This window comes from Galeopterus variegatus, unplaced genomic scaffold (genome assembly GCF_000696425.1).
Source record: "Galeopterus variegatus unplaced genomic scaffold, G_variegatus-3.0.2 Scaffold3196, whole genome shotgun sequence".
In the NCBI taxonomy this organism is placed as follows: domain Eukaryota; kingdom Metazoa; phylum Chordata; class Mammalia; order Dermoptera; family Cynocephalidae; genus Galeopterus; species Galeopterus variegatus.
This window is the reverse complement of record NW_007729307.1, coordinates 13,205-31,655: the sequence shown is the minus strand read 5'-3', so window position 1 is coordinate 31,655 and position 18,451 is coordinate 13,205. Positions and strand designations below refer to the sequence as shown.

At 41.5% G+C, this 18,451-nt stretch overlaps 1 protein-coding gene across 1 annotated transcript in view; it reads left to right on the top strand.

The window, feature by feature from the left end:
- LOC103600043 (stAR-related lipid transfer protein 13-like) overlaps window positions 1-11,629 on the top strand; it is a gene marked incomplete at its 3' end in the record, with an annotated part of 139,957 nt that extends 128,328 nt beyond the window's left edge. Inside the window, exon 4 of the mRNA XM_008584273.1 lies at window positions 11,566-11,629. Coding sequence (XP_008582495.1) covers window positions 11,566-11,629 — 64 coding nt within the window. The remainder of the gene's footprint in view (window positions 1-11,565) is intronic.
- Between the last annotated feature and the right edge of the window lie 6,822 nt (window positions 11,630-18,451).

Genomic DNA, 18,451 nt, shown 5'->3' with positions numbered 1-18,451 from the left:
AGGTAAATTGCAGCAAAGCAAAGCTCCTGAATTTGATTTTTTAAGGAGAAATAACGTGTTCTGTTAGCATTTTGGTTTGCAGTATTCACTCGGGCTGCTAACACAGAGCCTTGATGCTCCAGATGATCTCTGAATTTCTAATTTAATGTTATGCTAGTTAACCATTTGCATAATTTGTGTTATTAATAGCTACTAGTTAATTATAGCATGCACAAAATAAGGGCATTCACTTTGTTCAGCATAGTGCGATAGAACCATGGAATTGGTTAGAATTATACAGTATATCACTGTCCTTTGTATTTAAAGGGATAATAAATGACAATGACTTTTATATAGGGGAGGAGTGCTGACAAGAATATTTACAATTTACCTCTACACACAAAGGCCAGTATTTGATTTGAGTATGGTAAATAATAATAATAATATTAAATAATGGTAGTCTTTGTGAATATAGATGATATATTTTAAATATTATCCCTTTTAGAATATTTATCACAGAAAATGTATACCATTATCTATTGTATTATTATGTCATGTAATAATATGTGACAATTAACCAGACTGATTCCTTGGACAAGTCACTGGGAGAAAGATAATGGGGGTTAATGATCATCACAGTCGCTTCCACTTTTAAAATCTTGAGTCTGTAAATAAATACAAATCCTAATAAACAGTTGTTTTATTTCTTAAAACACTTACAAAGTGCTCACTACATACCAGGCATTGCTCTAAGCATTTTTCAAATATTTATTCATTGAATTCTCATAACAACCCTATAAAATAGGCTCTAACAATTACATTCCCACTTTACAGAAGAGGAAACTGAGGACAGAGGTGTAAAATAATTTGCCCACTAATAGCTAGTAAATGGTAGTAGGACTTATCCAGTTAAAAACACATGAAATTTTGATGTGGCTGGTTTGAAATTTTAGCTTTTATATTTTTTAACTAAATCAATGTGCGGGAAAGGCCTCTTTACCCTTACCCCTCCCCCACTCCCACCAGGAACCTCACCACATGCTGGGCACAGGCCTGGGGTACAGTCAGGTCCCAATATGGTAGGGTCAGAGATAGAGGATTCTGTGGTGTATATTATTTTTGTATGAAAAACATTGATTTTTATATTTTAAAATAACCTTTTATGTGACTTTTTCCAACCAGTTACTCAAGTTGACTTTTATATGCCTAAACTGTCAGGAAGACTACACAAGAAGGTACAGAATTAATAACCTTTTATGTGACTTTTTCCAACCAGTTACTCAAGTTGACTTTTATATGCCTAAACTTTCAGGAAGACTACATAATCAGAATCAGGTTGGAGATTAAGGAGAGGAGAGGGACTTGATATTTTTAATGTTATTTACTTCTCCATGTATATTTTTAGATATTTTGCATTATTAAAGACATCAGCAATGTTTAAAAAAATGCCTTGCTTTGCCAGATGATAATGGCCAACCTTTAGTGAGTGTTCATTATGCACTAAATAGCATGCGAAGTAAAAGGATCTCATTCAATTCACACAACGACCTGTGATTAACAGGTGTTCAGAATCAAGGGTGACAAGAGAGAGACTCCTCGTGGTCTTAGAGCTAGCTGGTGGGGACACCCTTCCCTAAGACAGGGAACAACCTGGAGGGGAGGCAAGTCTGGTGAAGGTCGTAGGCAGGGCTGGAGGGATGAGGTGACCAGCTGAGGTGCCTGGGGGATGGGGCGAGGTGGGCATGTCCAGTGTGCAGTTGGACATGCAGTTCTGGAGCTGGGTGGGGAGCTGAGCTGGACGGGGGGCTCGCCTGGAGATAGACATGGAGGCACCAGCATGTGAGCGTCTGAAGGTCCTGGGAGTGGGAGAGGACACCCGCAGACGGCCGGGAGAGTGAGGAAAGAAGAAGGTCTGGGTGCTGGGGAGTCCTCATCTGCGGGGCAAGCAGGTTAGGAGGAGGAGAGAGGCCCCCACAGTGCCAGTAAGTGGCGGGCTCCATGCCATCCGTCACCACTGGGGCTGTTTTTGCTTTGCATTCAGTTTTTGAACCTCTTTCAGAAATCTCTGGTTGTGATCCCTGCTTCAACTTGGACCAGTTCTCATTAGAGAAATTATCAGATGTAACGTAAGCAGTTGAAAAGCTAAGGACACCCCATCTGTTTTTTCCAATATGGGCATATGTGAATATAACATTTCTCTGAAATTCCACAAACTAAAGAAGTCCAAGAAAACCTGGACCTTTTAATTTTTAATTCTTTACTCTTGGGCCACTTTGGCCATTGTCCTTTATTGACTGGCCAATAGAGCTATGTTTCTTCCTTGAAAATTCGATCGTTAGAACATATAGCTTATTTAAAATTATTCTCTTATACCAGCTAAATCACATCCCACAGTTCCACACACACATTCTGTCCCTGACAACAGGCACATACTCAGTTTTCTTTGCATAGTTAGATCCCGCGATGCTTAACTGCCCTTCTCCCATGGCTCACGTCCAGGGGCAGTTTCTTGTGGGTTTATGGGCTGGAACAGAGTCAGTGTTCCTGCTGTGGCCTGAGCACTTGGTGGAACAGCCAGAGGGAAAAGCTCAGCAGAGCAGAGGCATGATCTTCGGTGACAGCCACTTGCTGACTTCTGACTACACTCTTTTTTAAGCCCCCAGACACCACAAAGCCCTCCTGCTGTGATTTTTAAGGCCCCCACCCTCTTGGAGTTACATGGCAGAGTTGTCTGCTTGGCACAGAGCATCCACCTGCTCTCCAGAATCTGTGTTTTCCTAAACCTGCCAGTGGGGAGCCTTTCCCATGCCCTGCGGCTGCTCCCTGACTTGCTCACCTTTGATCCCTGGGTCAGGAACACGTCTTCGGTGACTTTGGTTCCTGGATGTCTTTGAGGGGCCCGCCCAGAACACCCCTCAGCAGACAGGGCTGGGTACCGCCCCACGCAGGAACCCAGGGTGAGAAGTTCAGGCCTCCCGGCTTTAATCAGAATCGACCGGGAGATGAACTCGGACCCCTGGATGACACTCCTCTCATGCCTTTGGCAGGAATATTAGAAATACGCCAGGAAACTGGCCACTAAACCAGCATGGGAGACCTCATGACCGCTCCAAAGTCTGGCAGCTTTAATGTAAAATATGAATCTGAACGGCGAGGAAGGAAAGGGTGCTACTGTTTTCCTGTGCATGTGCAGGCTGTCGTCTGCTGCAGGGGGAGTCCATGGCCCGTCGCTCTGGGCCCAGAGCACAGCCCCGCTCCCTCCTGTCCTTGGGGTGCACGGGCTGCTCACAGCTGCCCTGCCGTTTCCTCGTGGTGCTGCATGACCCCTGGCTCCGCACGCTGGCCTGGCCGTGCTCCCGGGCCCGGCTCCTCTCTCTCTGGGCCCCGCTCCGTACACCCCATCATCTACACCCAGCTCGATTTTCCGCCAACCACCATCCCACTGCTGTCATCGTCGGCTGGGCCTGCGAGGGGCTTCCACCCGCTGCCGCACCCTCGACCGCGGGGACTGCGTCTTCCTAGTGTATGGTGGGCACGAGGCAGTTCGTGGCCTTGCAGCAAGCAAGATGGTACAAATATTTCTTAAATTGAGGTGGAACCTGGAAGAAAAGAACCTGTCAGCTCACAGAGTACTGTATTACTTCTTCATGTGACGTGATGATAAATTATTCATTTTCTCCTGCAAATACCCTGCTCTCAGAAGAGCAGCCGGGCCCACCTGTCTCGGCTCTCCCAGGCCCGCTCCCTCCGCAGCCCTCCTGCTCAGCTCCTGCCCGTCTGTTCTTCACTGATACTGCCCTGCCAGCAGCTGAATCCCAAAGGCTTTTTTTTTTTTTTTTTTTTTGGTGGCTGGGCCATTTGGGAATCGGAAGCCATGACCTTGGTGTTATAAGGCTGTGCTCTAACCCACTGAGCTAACTGGCCAGCCCCAAAAGGTACTTTTAAGTTTCACACTACTCACTCTTAACTGTGTGATAGAGCTAACCAACGACCCCCTTCTTTTGGAATGCTCATTTTTGGTCTCTGAGACACCCCCTCCTGCTAGTTCTTGTTGACCTCCTGCACCTCTGACTGTGCCTTCTCTGACTGGCTCCCTTCCATGGCCCATGCCTTAGACACCGGAGTTGTCCGGGATTCTGAATACCCCCTGGATGAGAGGCTTTAATTATTATGTGTCTCCCATGTATGTCATTCTTAAGCTGATTATTCCCAGGCAGGTCTGGATGTTACAAGGGCCCCTAAATTTAACATATCCAATCATGAGCTCATTGCCTCCCCCATATCTCAGCTCCCTACCCATTTCCCTACTTCACCGTTTTCTCTGTTCAATGGCACATTGACGAAAGCCTGAAATCTGGGAGTCAGTCTCTGTTTCTCTCCCTCTGCAGCTTCCGCACCACCCAATGGCCCAGTCCCCATCTTCATCCAGGCGTCCCCGCCTCATTCCCTTTCATCTCTTTGCTCTCTCACCTGGACTGGTGGAGCCATCTCCCAACTGTTCCTCTTCAGTTCATTTTCCATCCTGCCACCAGTTACGTTTCTCATGTGCAGCTCTAATTATGTTACTCTCCTGTCTAGCATCTCTCAAGAGTACCCCACGGCCCACAGACTGCTCCTGACATCCTCATTTGATCCTTTGTGATCTAGCCCCTGCCTACCTCTCCAGACTTATTCCCACTCACGTACTCGCCGTACTGGACTGTAGCATGCTATTTCATGCCTGTTTCCTTTGCCTGCAATTCTCCCAGCCCAGGCAGCAAATTTCTCTTAGTCCTTCATAGCCCTGCTCAAATATTACCTCCTCAGGGAGGTGTTGTCCTTATGCTCTCAGGAATTTAGATGCTTCTTCTCGTTTACTGTGTTTATACCCCACACAGGACTATGACGTCCTCAAGGGCAGGGACAACATCTTGTTCAGTTCTGTAATCCCAGTACCGAGCCTGTTCCTGCTATTATAGTGCATTCTGTCACATGAACGAATCTTGGCTCCTTCTCTTTTTGTTGACTTTCCCATTAGAACTTCAAGCTTCCCTCTTAAAATAAGACTACTATATCTTCTTTACTAATGTATCAGCCCTTCTCAAGGACTCCGAAGAGAACAGAAGAAACTGATAAATTTTGCGCACATTTCTTCTGGAAGGGTCAACTGCTTTGCTTATGTTAACACATAAATCCAATTTGCTGAAAGCATGAAGAGGACAGGCTTCATCCTGAGTCATGGGTTTTCTCTTTCCATGGAAAAAGTAGAGAGGGGAAGGAAACATCATATATTGAATAGCCTGTGCTAGGTACATGACATAAGCTGTTGTTTTCCAGGGCCTTCTAAAATTCTTCTTGGGTAAGTAGGAGCAGATAAATCACTGGACAGGAAGAAGATTGAGCTCAGCTGCTAACTAGGGTGTAGCACCTCACCTGAAAATGAAAGGGCTGGAGTCAGCCAAGCTCTCATGTTTCCCTAGCAAACATTTACTGAATGGGTTCTTTCTGAGCTAGAGCCTGTGCTAAGTGTTGCAGATGCAAATAAGATGCAGCTCATAGCTTGTCATATTCAGTACTGGAGAATCATTCTGTTATTCTGACTGTACAAGGTCTACTGCAACCTCTTAAAGTCAATCAGTAATCAGACCTTTGGTATAAACAAAGTATGTGCAGTCAAAAAGGAAAAACCAACAAAGCCTTTCATGGATAAAACTTCCTAGGCTTTATGGAGATTAGAAGTTATTTTCCCTGCCTCAAAAGAGGCTCTAATCCAGTGGAGCACACACCATTCTTGCAACAAATAAGATAAATTTTATAATCAAAATTTTTATTCATGGAGAAACAGTTTTCCAGGCAACCAGTATTAGACCACCTCAGACTATCTGAAGGGTTCTATATTACTTAAAATAAAGTTAGAGGGAAACAAACCCAATGCTAAATATATGTCCTAAATGCAGTTGACTTCGCTCACACCAGAATTTCTCAGTGGTTAGGATCAAGTGCCGTGAATCCTTCTGCCTTCTGCTTGGTGACTTATTCTTTTACCTGAGGCAGCCAGATCTTAAACAAGCATTTACATCTTTCTGGCCAGATTTATTTTACATTGCATAAGATAAATCACAGGCCAACGCTACACCCTGCCAGGAATGTGTACATCGTTTCAGACCACCAGCATTTTCCTCTTTGGCTTATGGCAAGATTCAGAAGAGTTGGATGGTTGTGTGTATGATGTTTGAAACTGTACCCAGCATTCCTAAGATGTATTCAATGAAGATAATTTTGTAGATAGGATTGAGAACTAATGAGTAAGAGCAAAATAAATACAGGTCGCTTTACATCAGTTATTTCAATGCCCAAGAAATAAAATGTTTTTAGATGAATATAACAAAGACTACATTTTTTTTTTTTTTTTTTTTGTGACCAGTAAGGGGATCACAACCCTTGGCTTGGTGTCGCCCGCACCGTGCTCAGCCAGTGAGCGCACCGGCCATCCCTATATAGGATCCAAACCCGCGGCCTTGGCGCTACCAGCACCACACTCTCCTGAGTGAGCCACGGGGTCGGCCCCAAAGACTACATTTTTTAAAATAGACTTTGTTATTTAGAGCACTTCTAGGTTCACGGCAAAATTGAGCAGAAAGTACAGAGTTCTCATGAACCCCTCCCCACACATGCACAGCCTCCCGATCATCAATGTCCCCCACCAGAGTGGCACTTTTGCTATAAGTGATGAACCTGCACTGACACGTCGTTATCACCCAAAGTCCATAGTTTACTCTGGGGTTCACTCTCTGTGTTACATATTCTACAGGTTTCGGCAAATGTATATAACATGTATCCACCATAATCCTCTGCGTTCCACCTGTTCATCCCTCCCTCCTCCCAACCCCTAGCAACCACTGATCTTTTTACTGTCTTCATAGCTCTGTATTTTCCAGAATGTCAGTGTTTTAGATTTTTGCCATAGACGTATAGTGATATCTTGTGATTGTTTAAATTTGCAGTTCCCTAGTGACATGTGATACTGAGCATCGTTTCTTATGCTTATTTGCCATCTGTGTATCTTTGGTGAGGTGTCTGTTCATATCTTTTGCCCATTTTTCAATTGATCTGATTCCTTATTGTTGAGTTTTAAGAGTTCTTTGTATATTTTAGATAACAGTCGTTTGTCAGATATGTCTTTTGAAAATATTTTCTCCCATTCTATAGCTTGTCTTCTCATTCTCTTGACAATGTCTTTCTCAGAACAAAAGATTTAAGTTCTAACGAAGTTCGGTTTATCAATTATTTCTTTCATTGACTATGCTTTTGTTGTTAAATCTAAAAAGTCCTCACCATACCCAAGGTCATCTAGATTTTCTCCTATGTTATCTTCTACAGTTGAGCAGTTTTATGTTTACATTTAGGTCTATGATCCATTTTGATTTAATTTTTGTGAAGGGTATGAGGTCTGTGTCTAGATTCATTTTTTTGCATGTGGATATCCAGTCGTTCCAGCACCACTTGTTGAAAGACTATCTTTTATTTATTATATTGCCTTTGCTCCTTTGTAAAGGTCAATTGACTGTATTTGTGTAGGTCTATTTTGGGCTCTCAGTTCTGTCCCATTAATCTGTTTGTCTACTGTTTGCCAATACCACACTATTTTGATTACTGTAGCTTTATAGGCAGTCTTGAATTTGGGTAGTGTCAGTCCTCTGATTTTGTTCTTCTTCAGTATTGTGTTGGTTTTTCTGCATCTTTTGCCTCTCCATATAAACCTTAGAATCAATTTTTGGATGTCCACTGTCTTGTAGTTTTATTTTGTTTAAAACTGGGCCTTTAATTATTATAATGTGGCAACTCTTTAAATCAGATCCTGCCTCCCCAGGGCTTATTGTTATTTGTGTAGTGACTTTCCAGAACTAATTCTGTACAGTCTGTACCCTTTGTTGTGTATGACTACTGAAGTCTCTACTCAGATTAATCTAGTGGTTGGCAAATGATCGGATGGCAATTGACTTAAACACCTTGAACCAGTACACCTCCCAGTATTCTTGTGACTTTTATGAGGAAGCAGAGTTTTGGAGGCCTTTACTCCACATTCCCACTGAGGTCACTCATTTGTGTTATTTTTTGTTCAGCTTTATTGAAGTATAATTTACATTTGAAAAAATTCACCAATTTAAAGTCTATAAGTTGATGAGTTTTGTCAAATGTATACAGTTATGTGAGTATCACCACAATCATGATAGAACATTTTTGTTACCTCAGAAAAGTTCACTTTTGCTGACACTTGACAACCACTGACCTGTTTTCTGTCGCTACAGTTTTGTCTTTTCTGAAATTTTGTATAAATGGAATCATATAGTGTATGTACTTTGTGTCTGGCTTCTTTCACTTAGCATAATGCCTCTGCAATTCATGCATGTTGTTGCATATATTAGTAATTAGTGCCTTGAATTGTTGAGTATTCTACTGTACAGATATATGACAATTTTTATTTCTATTTACCAGTTGATGGACATTTAGGTTATTTCTGCTTTTTGGCAATTTTACAAGTAAACCTGCTATTAACATTCAAGTACAAATCTTTTTATGGACATATGATTTCTTTTATCTTGGATTAATAGCTAAGAGTAGAATTGCTGGGTGAGATGTTAAAAATATATTTAATTTTATAAAAAATTGCTGAACTGTTTTGCAAAGGGGCCACACCCTTTTGGCAGTATCAGTAGTTCTGTATCCTTGCTAACACTTAGTGTTGTTAGTGTTTTTAATTTAACATTCTGGTGTGTATGTAGTTGTGTCTCAGTATGATTTTAATCTGCATTTCTCCATGACTAATGATGTTGAACATCTTTTTATGTGTTTATTTGACATTTGTATATCTTCTCTTAGAAGTGCCTTTTCAAATATTTTGCCCATTTTTTAAAAATTGGGTTGTTTGACTTATTGAGGTGAAGAATTGATGTATTCTGTACATGAGTCCTTTATCAGATAAATGTTTTGGAAATATTTTCTCCAAATAGAGAAGCAATTCTTAAGAGGCAGGCAAATATATTAGTTTAGGAGCAATAAAAAGATCCAAATCTATGAAATCCAATCTAGTTATAGTCTCCAGGTTTAAAAAATAATAGTTAAATTTCTTGCATGTGTCAGAAAATATAAAGCACATTCTAGCGTGTGGTACTTAAAGGATGAGCCCTTTGATGTTTTTTGTGTATTTCGTAGATTAAAAACTTTTTCACAGAATAGGATGGTTTGTTTGTGCTTCTAAACCATAATGGAAGAGCAAGTTTATTAGATAAGTAAACTTTATAAATAGCAGGCAGTCCTTTTCTAAACAAACCTGTTACAAAGCTGCCAAATGAACAACATTGACTTTTTTTTTTAACCTCTCACACTTCTCTTAGGTAGAAATGTTCGCACCTGGAAAATGGCCAAAAAGACAGGCTGTCAGTTGTAGGAGCAGGGCTGAGAACCTGCCAAAGACAATGAAAGGAAAAGCAATCAGAATGTGATATATGTGTGAACAAAATTTTCGTGGTCATAATAAACACTGAATATTGATTCATCAAAAACTTATGAAATTCTTATTTAATTATGTTTGGAAGAAGCAAAGAGTGAGTGAATGTGTGGATGCGTGGATGTGTTGTGTGTGTATGTGTGTGTGTGTGTGTGTGTGTATGTGTGTGTGTGTGCGCACGCGCGTCTGATGAGGGGTGAGAATGGGTAATAAAAGAAAATAAATCATCTCCCATAGAAAAAAGTCAATAGATAAAGACATAAACTAAAAGATCAAAAAGTAACAGCATAAACATATTAGAAGTAACACCGAAAGAAACAGAGTTGCCCTTCAAGAGGGGTAAATGGAAAGATGTGAGGAGTAATGTCTGACTCTTTAAGCCACATGCATTCATAATTGTGATTTGTGTGTGTGTGTGTGTGTGTGACCGGTAAGGGGATCGTAACCCTTAGCTTGGTGTCGCCTGCACCGCCCTCAGCCAGTGAGCGCACCGGCCATCCCTATATAGGATCCGAACCCGCGGCCTCAGCACTCCCAGCGCCACTGCGCTCCCAGTGCCGCACTCTCCCGAGTGAGCCACAGTATCGGCCCCATAATTGTGATTTTTTAAAAGCATTTAAATAAAATTAGATTAAAGGGGTATTTACAAAGAGACTTTCATGAAAATGAGATTGCAAAGTGTTGAAGAGTGAATGAAAATTGAGGATTCTCTGAGCAAGTTGGATGGTAAAAGGAAGGGGTACTGGGTAATCAGTGGAGTTACACGATGGGAAGACGGGAAGGAAGGAATTGACAGTTTGCTTGATTATGGTTCTTTAGGTAGCTAATTAATTGATTAGTCAATCTGTTTAAGACAGAAATGGGTTTAAAGAGAAGAAAGTAGCTGGGAGAGTTTGCCGAGAAGAGCAGGAATACACGAAGTATCCAAGTCCCAGGTGAAGTGATGGGTGTTGAAATCAAAAACAAGGTTAAAGGGTCAGCTTTGACCAAGAACAGGACCACGTTCTCCTGTAAGGCAGAAGTGAAGAGTGGCAGGATAAATGGGCATATAGATATAACCCATGATGAAGGGAAGGATTACTTTAAAATTCATGTCTAATAGGGTACTCACTGGCAGTGGTGACTAGGTCGTCTTTTTGATGGTCTGAGATTAGGAGCCAGCCAAAGGGGAAAAAATGAAAGGAATGCTGGGTAGCAAGTTTAGGAGCTGAGGGTGAAAACCAAAATGTAGGTTTTAGTCAGCATGGGCTGCCACAAGAGAATACCATACACTGGGAGACTTAAACAACAGAAATTTATTTTCTCACAGTTCTGGAGGCTGGAAAGGCCAAGATCAAAGTGCCAGCATGGTTTGTTTTGCTTCCCGACAAGTGCTCTCTTCCTGACTTGCAGATTGCCACCTTCTCCTTGTGTCCTCACTTGGGAGAGAAAGAGAGTGGTGGAAGGGAAGGAGAGAAAGAGTGAGAGAGGGAGCTCTCTGGTGTCTCTTCTTATAAGGACACCACCTCTATCAGATCAGGGCTACTCCTGTATGACCTTATTTACCTTTATTTTTTCCTTACCCAAGTACAGTCACACTGGGAATTGGGACTTCAACGTATGAGCTTTTGGGGAGACACACTTTAGTCCATGGCATGTATAATTCAGCCTACCATGTGAATTATTTCTCCATTCACACCAAACTGCCTGAGAGCAGGAGAGAAGACACATGGTTGAGTTGATCCATATCTGAGGATTAGCAAGAAAGACTTGATAGAGGGTCCAGGTGACATACGAATTGAGGGGCTGGTTACAGTATGGTTAAAATGATTGGCCATGGGTTCCAAGAACGGTGGGAAGAGAAGCCAGAGAAAAGTTGGTTTAGACTAGGGAAGGGGCAGAGATTGGCAGCGTGATGGCAGAGTCCCCTCCAGTCAGGAGGCTGGAGCGCAAAAGGGAATGATGTTGTAGCATACCCTCTGTGCCACACTATTGTCTTGGGACATAATTGGTTGTTTCTGCACTTTTTACTTTACTGGAAATAAAGGAGGATTATCAAGCTGGAAAGAAGGTTCAGGTTCATTAATGGTAGTAATTATCACATTTTTCTTTCTTTTTAGACGACTAAATACATTGAACAAGTGCGCCTCAATGAAACTTGATGTGAACTTCCAAAGGAAAAAGGTAGGTGTCCACACCTGAGACCATGACTATACCAACAGAAGCAGCTTGCATGCGTAGATTAACAACATGAACCTAAGCAAAATTCTGAAATGCCAAAGCATCTCCATTTGTTCTCCAAATATCCCGTCTTGTCATAGCCATCATAAATAAGTCCATTATCAACCCAGGCTGAGATCTGTTTGTTTCACCATTTCATTTTGCTTTAGTTTTTATTTGTTTTTTGTTTTTTTCCTTTTTTTAATCAGAGGGTTTGCATAAAGAGGTAAAATATCTCAATTTTTTATGGTAATCTTTCAGAAGTGTGTTTAGTTGGAAATGTAAACCCATTCTAGACTCAAATATTCCAGAGTGATTAGTAGATTAAGGTAGTTCACAAGAAGATCCATGGGTCCATGCCAAGTGTGTTGTGATTTATTTTTCTCCCCAGTAGCATTTACTTCAAGTACATGTCAAGTACACATCCTCTGTCAGGCAGGTTCATTTGATAATGGCAGGAGGGGTCAGTGGACAGTGTAACGACAAGATACTGAGTCTGCTCACCCCTCACCACTCTCCCCCCGTGCACTTTTCTCTAGTCACAAAGAATCTGGTTCACTTTTAAAAGTCACTGTGCCCCTCCTCCTTTAGGACTTTGTGTGTGCTTTTCCCTCTGTATGAGTTGACACTGGAGATTTCGGTTGTAATAAAGCTATACCTTATGGAGACTTACTGTTTTCCCTGAGCTGGGCTATGTACTAACCACACATGATCTCATTTGATCCATTGAGGTAGGGCTTCTCTGTATTCTGACAAGGACAGTAAACCTTGAACAAGCTGAGTCATTTTCCCATGAACTTTAGCTAGTGGCAGAGCAGGGTTCCAACCTCAGCTGTGTCCACCTCCAAAACCAAGGCTCCTAACCACTGTCACATACTGCCTCCCCTTCTCACTGAATTGATCCTTTTTAGGAAACTCAGAATTCAAATTGTTAACTACTTTTTCATTTAACATCCCCACTATGTAACAAGTCAAGCCTCAATATATTTTGAAGAAGCAGAGAAAAAACATCTTGGAGTCTGAAGAAAGTATTCTTTATTCTGGTCTACACAGCGAAGTCATTAAATCCAATGGATTTTTAAGTCACTCTTGAGTAACCTAATCTTTAAAAATAACTAACTTTAATTTCTACTCTAAAATAGCACACACACACACACACACACACACACACACACACACACATCAAATGAATTTTAGTTGACTTCACCTTAAAAACAATTTGGAGTTTGAGCTAGGAACCAAAGATTTTAACTGAGGAGGTAAAAGGGTAAAAAACAATATCCAGAGAAATATTAAAACATGAGCAATTTGTCCAAGCCAAGGACAAATTAAAAATGTGGGAATAAACCTCCCAACAGCTGTCTGGCTGAATAGACTCCTTGAGAAGCACACATGCTATTTGAAGCATGAGGGTCAGATGTTTTGATTGTAGCACATGGTTCTTGTTAAGCTGAACACAGCTATGCCTATGTCTAAACTGCTGGTCCTCAAATGGCTGGTCTCTGTGGCTGCCAGTACAGATCTTTAGCTGCAGTGTATCACAAAAGAAAGTGCCAAAAACCAAAGACATGATTTGTTTTCCACCAAGTGGAGTGACTGGATTTTTACCCTGTCACCAGCTTTTCAAAACCCACGAGCAAGATCAGCTTGAATAACAATTTTTAAGCTCTTTATGCTTTACCTTCACAAAAGCTCCTCTGTAAATTGGTCACTTCAGAATTCTGAAATTTTTAATGGATTCCTTACACTGGATATAGCACACACCCTTCCAGCCCCTACTTAACTAGGTTTCTCAAATGTATGCACTTGAATAAAATATTGCTTCTCACATTGTAAATTGGAGAGTCATGGCCTGAATTTTCAAATAAATGATTCTGACATGTGGTCTCCACCCACTTGTCAGTCTCAATAATCACCAGCCTCCATGGTTGGGTCTAAGCAGTGACACAGGAGATGTCATGGCACCCATTTCTGTGATTTGCCCCTCACACAATCCTTTATTTTACAGCAAAAAAAAAAAAAGGTACAAATAGTTAAGAGGGGCTAAGACTAAGCCAAATGATCAAAAATAGAAAGTGAGACTTGAGAACCCAGCACCCTGTGAAGCTTCCACCAACTTTAGAATTCATTTATTTGAAAGAAAAACAAGACAGCAGCATTTCATTTTGGTGTGTCCACATTTTAGGAGATCAAAGACATAGAAAGAGAACACTCATCTCCGATCTCCAAAAAGAGAACCAGCCTCCAATCAAAGCCCAGACTTGTTTAACTCTGCAGAATGGAGTTTCCTCCCCCCACCCCACCCCACCCCCACACCCATGGCTTCACTCTTCAGGCACAACATCCTTCTCTCTTCAGGGCTGTTGGCCTATGAAGGGGCTGTGTGTGCTGGCAGCAGCTTATGTGGTCAGCACATGCTGACACAGGGCTTCCTCTCTGCCAGGCACTATTCCTCAGCATGCACTCCGTGTCACAGATGCAGACATTGACGAGCTCGGTCACTCACTAAAAGCCAGGCAGAAGTAGCAGAGGCAAGATTTGAACCCAGGTGTTCTGTCACCAGACTGCTCGCCCCCCCCCCATCTTTTTAAGACATTCAGAAATGTATTGGGGCTGGAGTGCACTCCTGGCCCTTAGCCTGAGAACTGGAAGGGTCTCACGTTTCCTTAGCAACACATTCAGTCAACTCAGTTCTGTTGTTTTTAAAGAGGGATGTTTCTTGTCATCTGTACTAAAGTTCACTATTAATTTTTGTCTTCATGGCAAGTTTATTTAATTCTGAAGATTTGGTCAACTGACCCAAGAAAGAAAGTGAAAAATCCACAAATAGGTAAATATGATGAGACCTTATTCATACCTGGTTACACATGCGCTTTTCTTGCACAACAAAGCCACTTGTAAAGCAGCAGGAGAAATGACATAGCACCTGCCCTTCTGCAAGATAGTATCTAAACATTTTGCAGGAGAGAAAAGTGGTCCTTTAAGAATCCGAGATGTTCTTCCGTGCCTCTGCAAGCATCAGGTGGAGGGGAATGTTCTCGATCTTAGCCACGCACCTTTCTGAAAGATGGAAATCCAGCCAAGAGGATTCAAGAGCCTGAGGACACCACAGTCCAGCCACCTCTGCTTCGGGCTTCCCATTCCTCCAGCATTCCAAGTGGCACATTCCTGCTTCCAAACAAGCAGACTCACCCACTTAGCTCCAGTTAACTTTAATGGAAGATACACTTCTAATTTTCTATGCAACTACGGATTAGCTGCCTTTTGCAGCTGTGGACTCGGGTGGGCTCCTGTTTCCAGTGTAAATGTATGGCCACATTCCATTTAGAAAAAAAAAAGCCTTTTTTGGAGTGTCTGGTTTGCACCTGTCTCTGAGAAATATATGATTTCAGTGAAGAATGTTCTCATTTTTAGTAAAAGCCAAACATCAGAAGCTCATCTAAATTAAAAACTCCAAGGCACATGCAAACCTGTTCATTCTCAGAAAAATGTTTCTTCTTCATTATTACCTATAAAATTCACACTTGCTTCATGATGATGTTGAAATCCCTGATTATGGTTAGTGCTTATGTGATACAACTTCTGTTCAAATCACAGAAATTGAAGACTCCAATGAGGCTATTAAATGAGGAAAGAGGACACATTCCCACATGGGACTCTTTCCTCTTACCTAAGGAGAGTTCCCAAGAGAGAAATAGCGTCTTCAAAAGAAGGTTCTGGTTAAAGTTACAGTTTTAATCAGGCTCTCTGAAATCATGACCAAAGGTGGAAAGAAAAACAGAAACCATGACTAACTGTCCCCTTGTAGCCAGCACCTCCTGTTCTGGATGCCATGGGCATTTCAGAAGAGCTGCAGCTGTTGCCAAGGGTCCAGTGTCCACCCCCGCAACCCGACTGCCTTTATACCCTGCATCTCCCACCAAGTAAGACACCTCCTGGCAGCTCCAGACAGCAGACTCAAATGAGAGAAAAACTACATTTCATTTCATCACTCCCTTGGTTGGAGAGAATCAACAGTCTTGAATTTCAGATAATTACATGCGAATGTCCTAGAACCATAGGATCTTTGAATTGGAAAGGATTGTAGGTCATGTTTTCCAACCTGCTCCCACTCACCGCAGGATTTACTTTTCAGAGCATCCCTCACAATCCACTCAGCCTCTGCTAAGAAGCTTCTTGACACGATGAGCTCTTTGCATTGCAAAGCAATTATTTTGTTCTAATTACTAGAAAAGTCTCCCACATAAGCTGAAAGAGGATTCAGTGTGAACTAGCTCGTCTGATCCTAGCTCTCTTCTCTTTCACACGGTAACCCTTCAGCTCTGTCCTTAGACCAGGGGTCAGCAAACAACTGCTCCTGTCCTTGTAAATAAAGTTTTATTGGAACACAATCACACTCGTTCTTTTCACAATAATGGCAGAGTTGAATGGTTGTGACAGACCACAAGGCCCGTAAGCCTAAAATGTTTAATATCTGGCCCTTAACAGAAGTTTTCTGGCCCCTGCTCAGTCTAGAACAAAGTTTACCAGGCTGTCTGTAGTGAATAACTCTTTTTGTTGTCTTATTTTCACTTCCAGTCTGCCACAGATGAAGATACTTTTTTGTAAAATTCTATATAAATGAATTATTAGAAATACAAATTTCTTAAAAGCATAGAAAATATAAGCCTACATGTTTTAGTATGAGACTCAACTGACATAAAATTGCATTCCAATAAATATAATCAGAACAAATATAATGGAAAGTAGAAAAAAATTACAAAAGCTGTCCACATTTTTTATTGAAAGTGTCTATAATATGAAGAATCATGATTGAGTTTATAATATTTTTGGTGTTCATCTAAAGTAAACAGAATGTTTAGTTTGAAATAACAATTCGCCATACTAAATGCCTATGTGCACACTTTGAACAAACACTATGAATATAAAAGATTTTTAACATGACCGTGTTTCTTGTTGTTAACTAATTTAGGTTGGATTGACAATAACGCTACCCACAGGGCATAATGTGTATCTAAAGGGCTTCCTTGTTTGAATACCAGTCATGACAGAGAAATCAGCCTTATAGAGGATGTTGACTGGAGTAAAAGAAGAGGTCTTGAAGCAGTTTAAAAACTTAGGGTATCCTTTTTACCTTTAACTAAAAATGAAATGATGCCGTATTTTCAAAATTCACCTTCAGTCCTTCATCATTAGCCATATCCTACAATTATGAAGTTATAAATTTAAATTATCTCTATGTGAAACAATGGATCCTATATGTTATACACTTTGGGTTACGGCAGATAAACTAATCTACTCCGTGCAGTAAGGCGAGTTCACCAGTCTCAAGCTCAGATAGCACAGCCTTTCAAATGGTGACACGTGGTTTTAATGCTTACTCTCAATTTCTGTACCTATCTCATTGAGCACTGGTAATTTTGGGGACTGGCATCCCCCTGACCACACTTTGAGCAGCACTGCTTAGAGTTCCTCATTTCTAAATCGAGCTGTTAGTTCTTTCTACTATCCTTCACGGGAAGTGTGGTTCCTAGATCCTTGGCCATCCAGATTACTCTGCTTTGGAAATGCACCCCTTAAAATGTGGCACTTAGGGCTGGCCCGGTGGCGCACTGGAGAGTGCGCCGCTTGGGAGCGTGGCGGCACTCCCACCGAGGGTTCTGATCCCATGTGGAGACCAGTTCCCGCTCACTGGCTGAGCACGGTGCGGGCGCAGCACCGAGGGTTGCGATCCCGTTACTGGTCAGTAAAAAAAAGACAAAAAGGAAAAAAAAAAAATGTGGCACTTAGAAAGAGCCCGTTGCTCCTGGTGTATGTGACCAGTGCAGAATACAGGTGGCGTATTCTTCCCTTCTGAGTCTTGGGATCCGTTCTCTGGTCATGCATTCTAAGGCTAGCGTCTCTGATCGGTAGCCATGTGACATGGTTAACCCACATCTCGCTTAAATCTGCCAGAACTCTCAAGACTGTTGAACTAAGTTCATTTCATCCTGCACAACCTACAGTTGGTTTTTGAAGTTAAGGTCATTATACTTGTATTGTACTTAATGAAATTTCATCTTATTAACAGGCCATCCTTTAATTCTGTTAGGGTCTTTATATATCTCAATATTGCTTTTCCCTAACAATGACCGTTTCATCTCTCACTTTAAGGTTTATATGGCATTTTCACATATAATCTCATTTAGTTCTATTGATAAGCCAGGTGAGATGTGTATTGTTATCACTTTTATTTTACAACTGAGAAAACTTGAGTCTCAAAGAGGGGGCCTTGCTCAGGATCCCTTCATGAATAATCTTGTGCTATCTTTACATTTTAAAAACGTGAGTTCTTCTGGCACATTTAAGTTATTATTAAAATGGTCATAACCTTGAGGCATGCCTCCAGAGATCCCTCCCTCAGTTGCTTTTAGTCTTGTGATCCCACTCTTTGGTGGAGTCACTCACCCAGTTACTATGGAACCGTCTGAAGCATCCGGCACAGGTAGCCTTCTTGGCTATAACAATATCATGAAAGCCTTCTGTCAGTTGCCTCGCTGAAATTCGGATTTTCTGTATCTGAAGTATGTCCGTGGTCTACTAAACCACTGAGATAAGAGAATGAAGGTAGTTTGGTGTTTCTTCATAAACACATCCAACTCCTAGAGATCTCCCTTTTGCATTTCTAAATAAGCACAAACTATTCCTTTTTATCTTCAAAAGAAATGATTAAACAGATGAAATCTGATAATCTCTTAAACGATCAGTACACTTCTACAAATACTCTTTAGGAGTCTGCCATGTGCT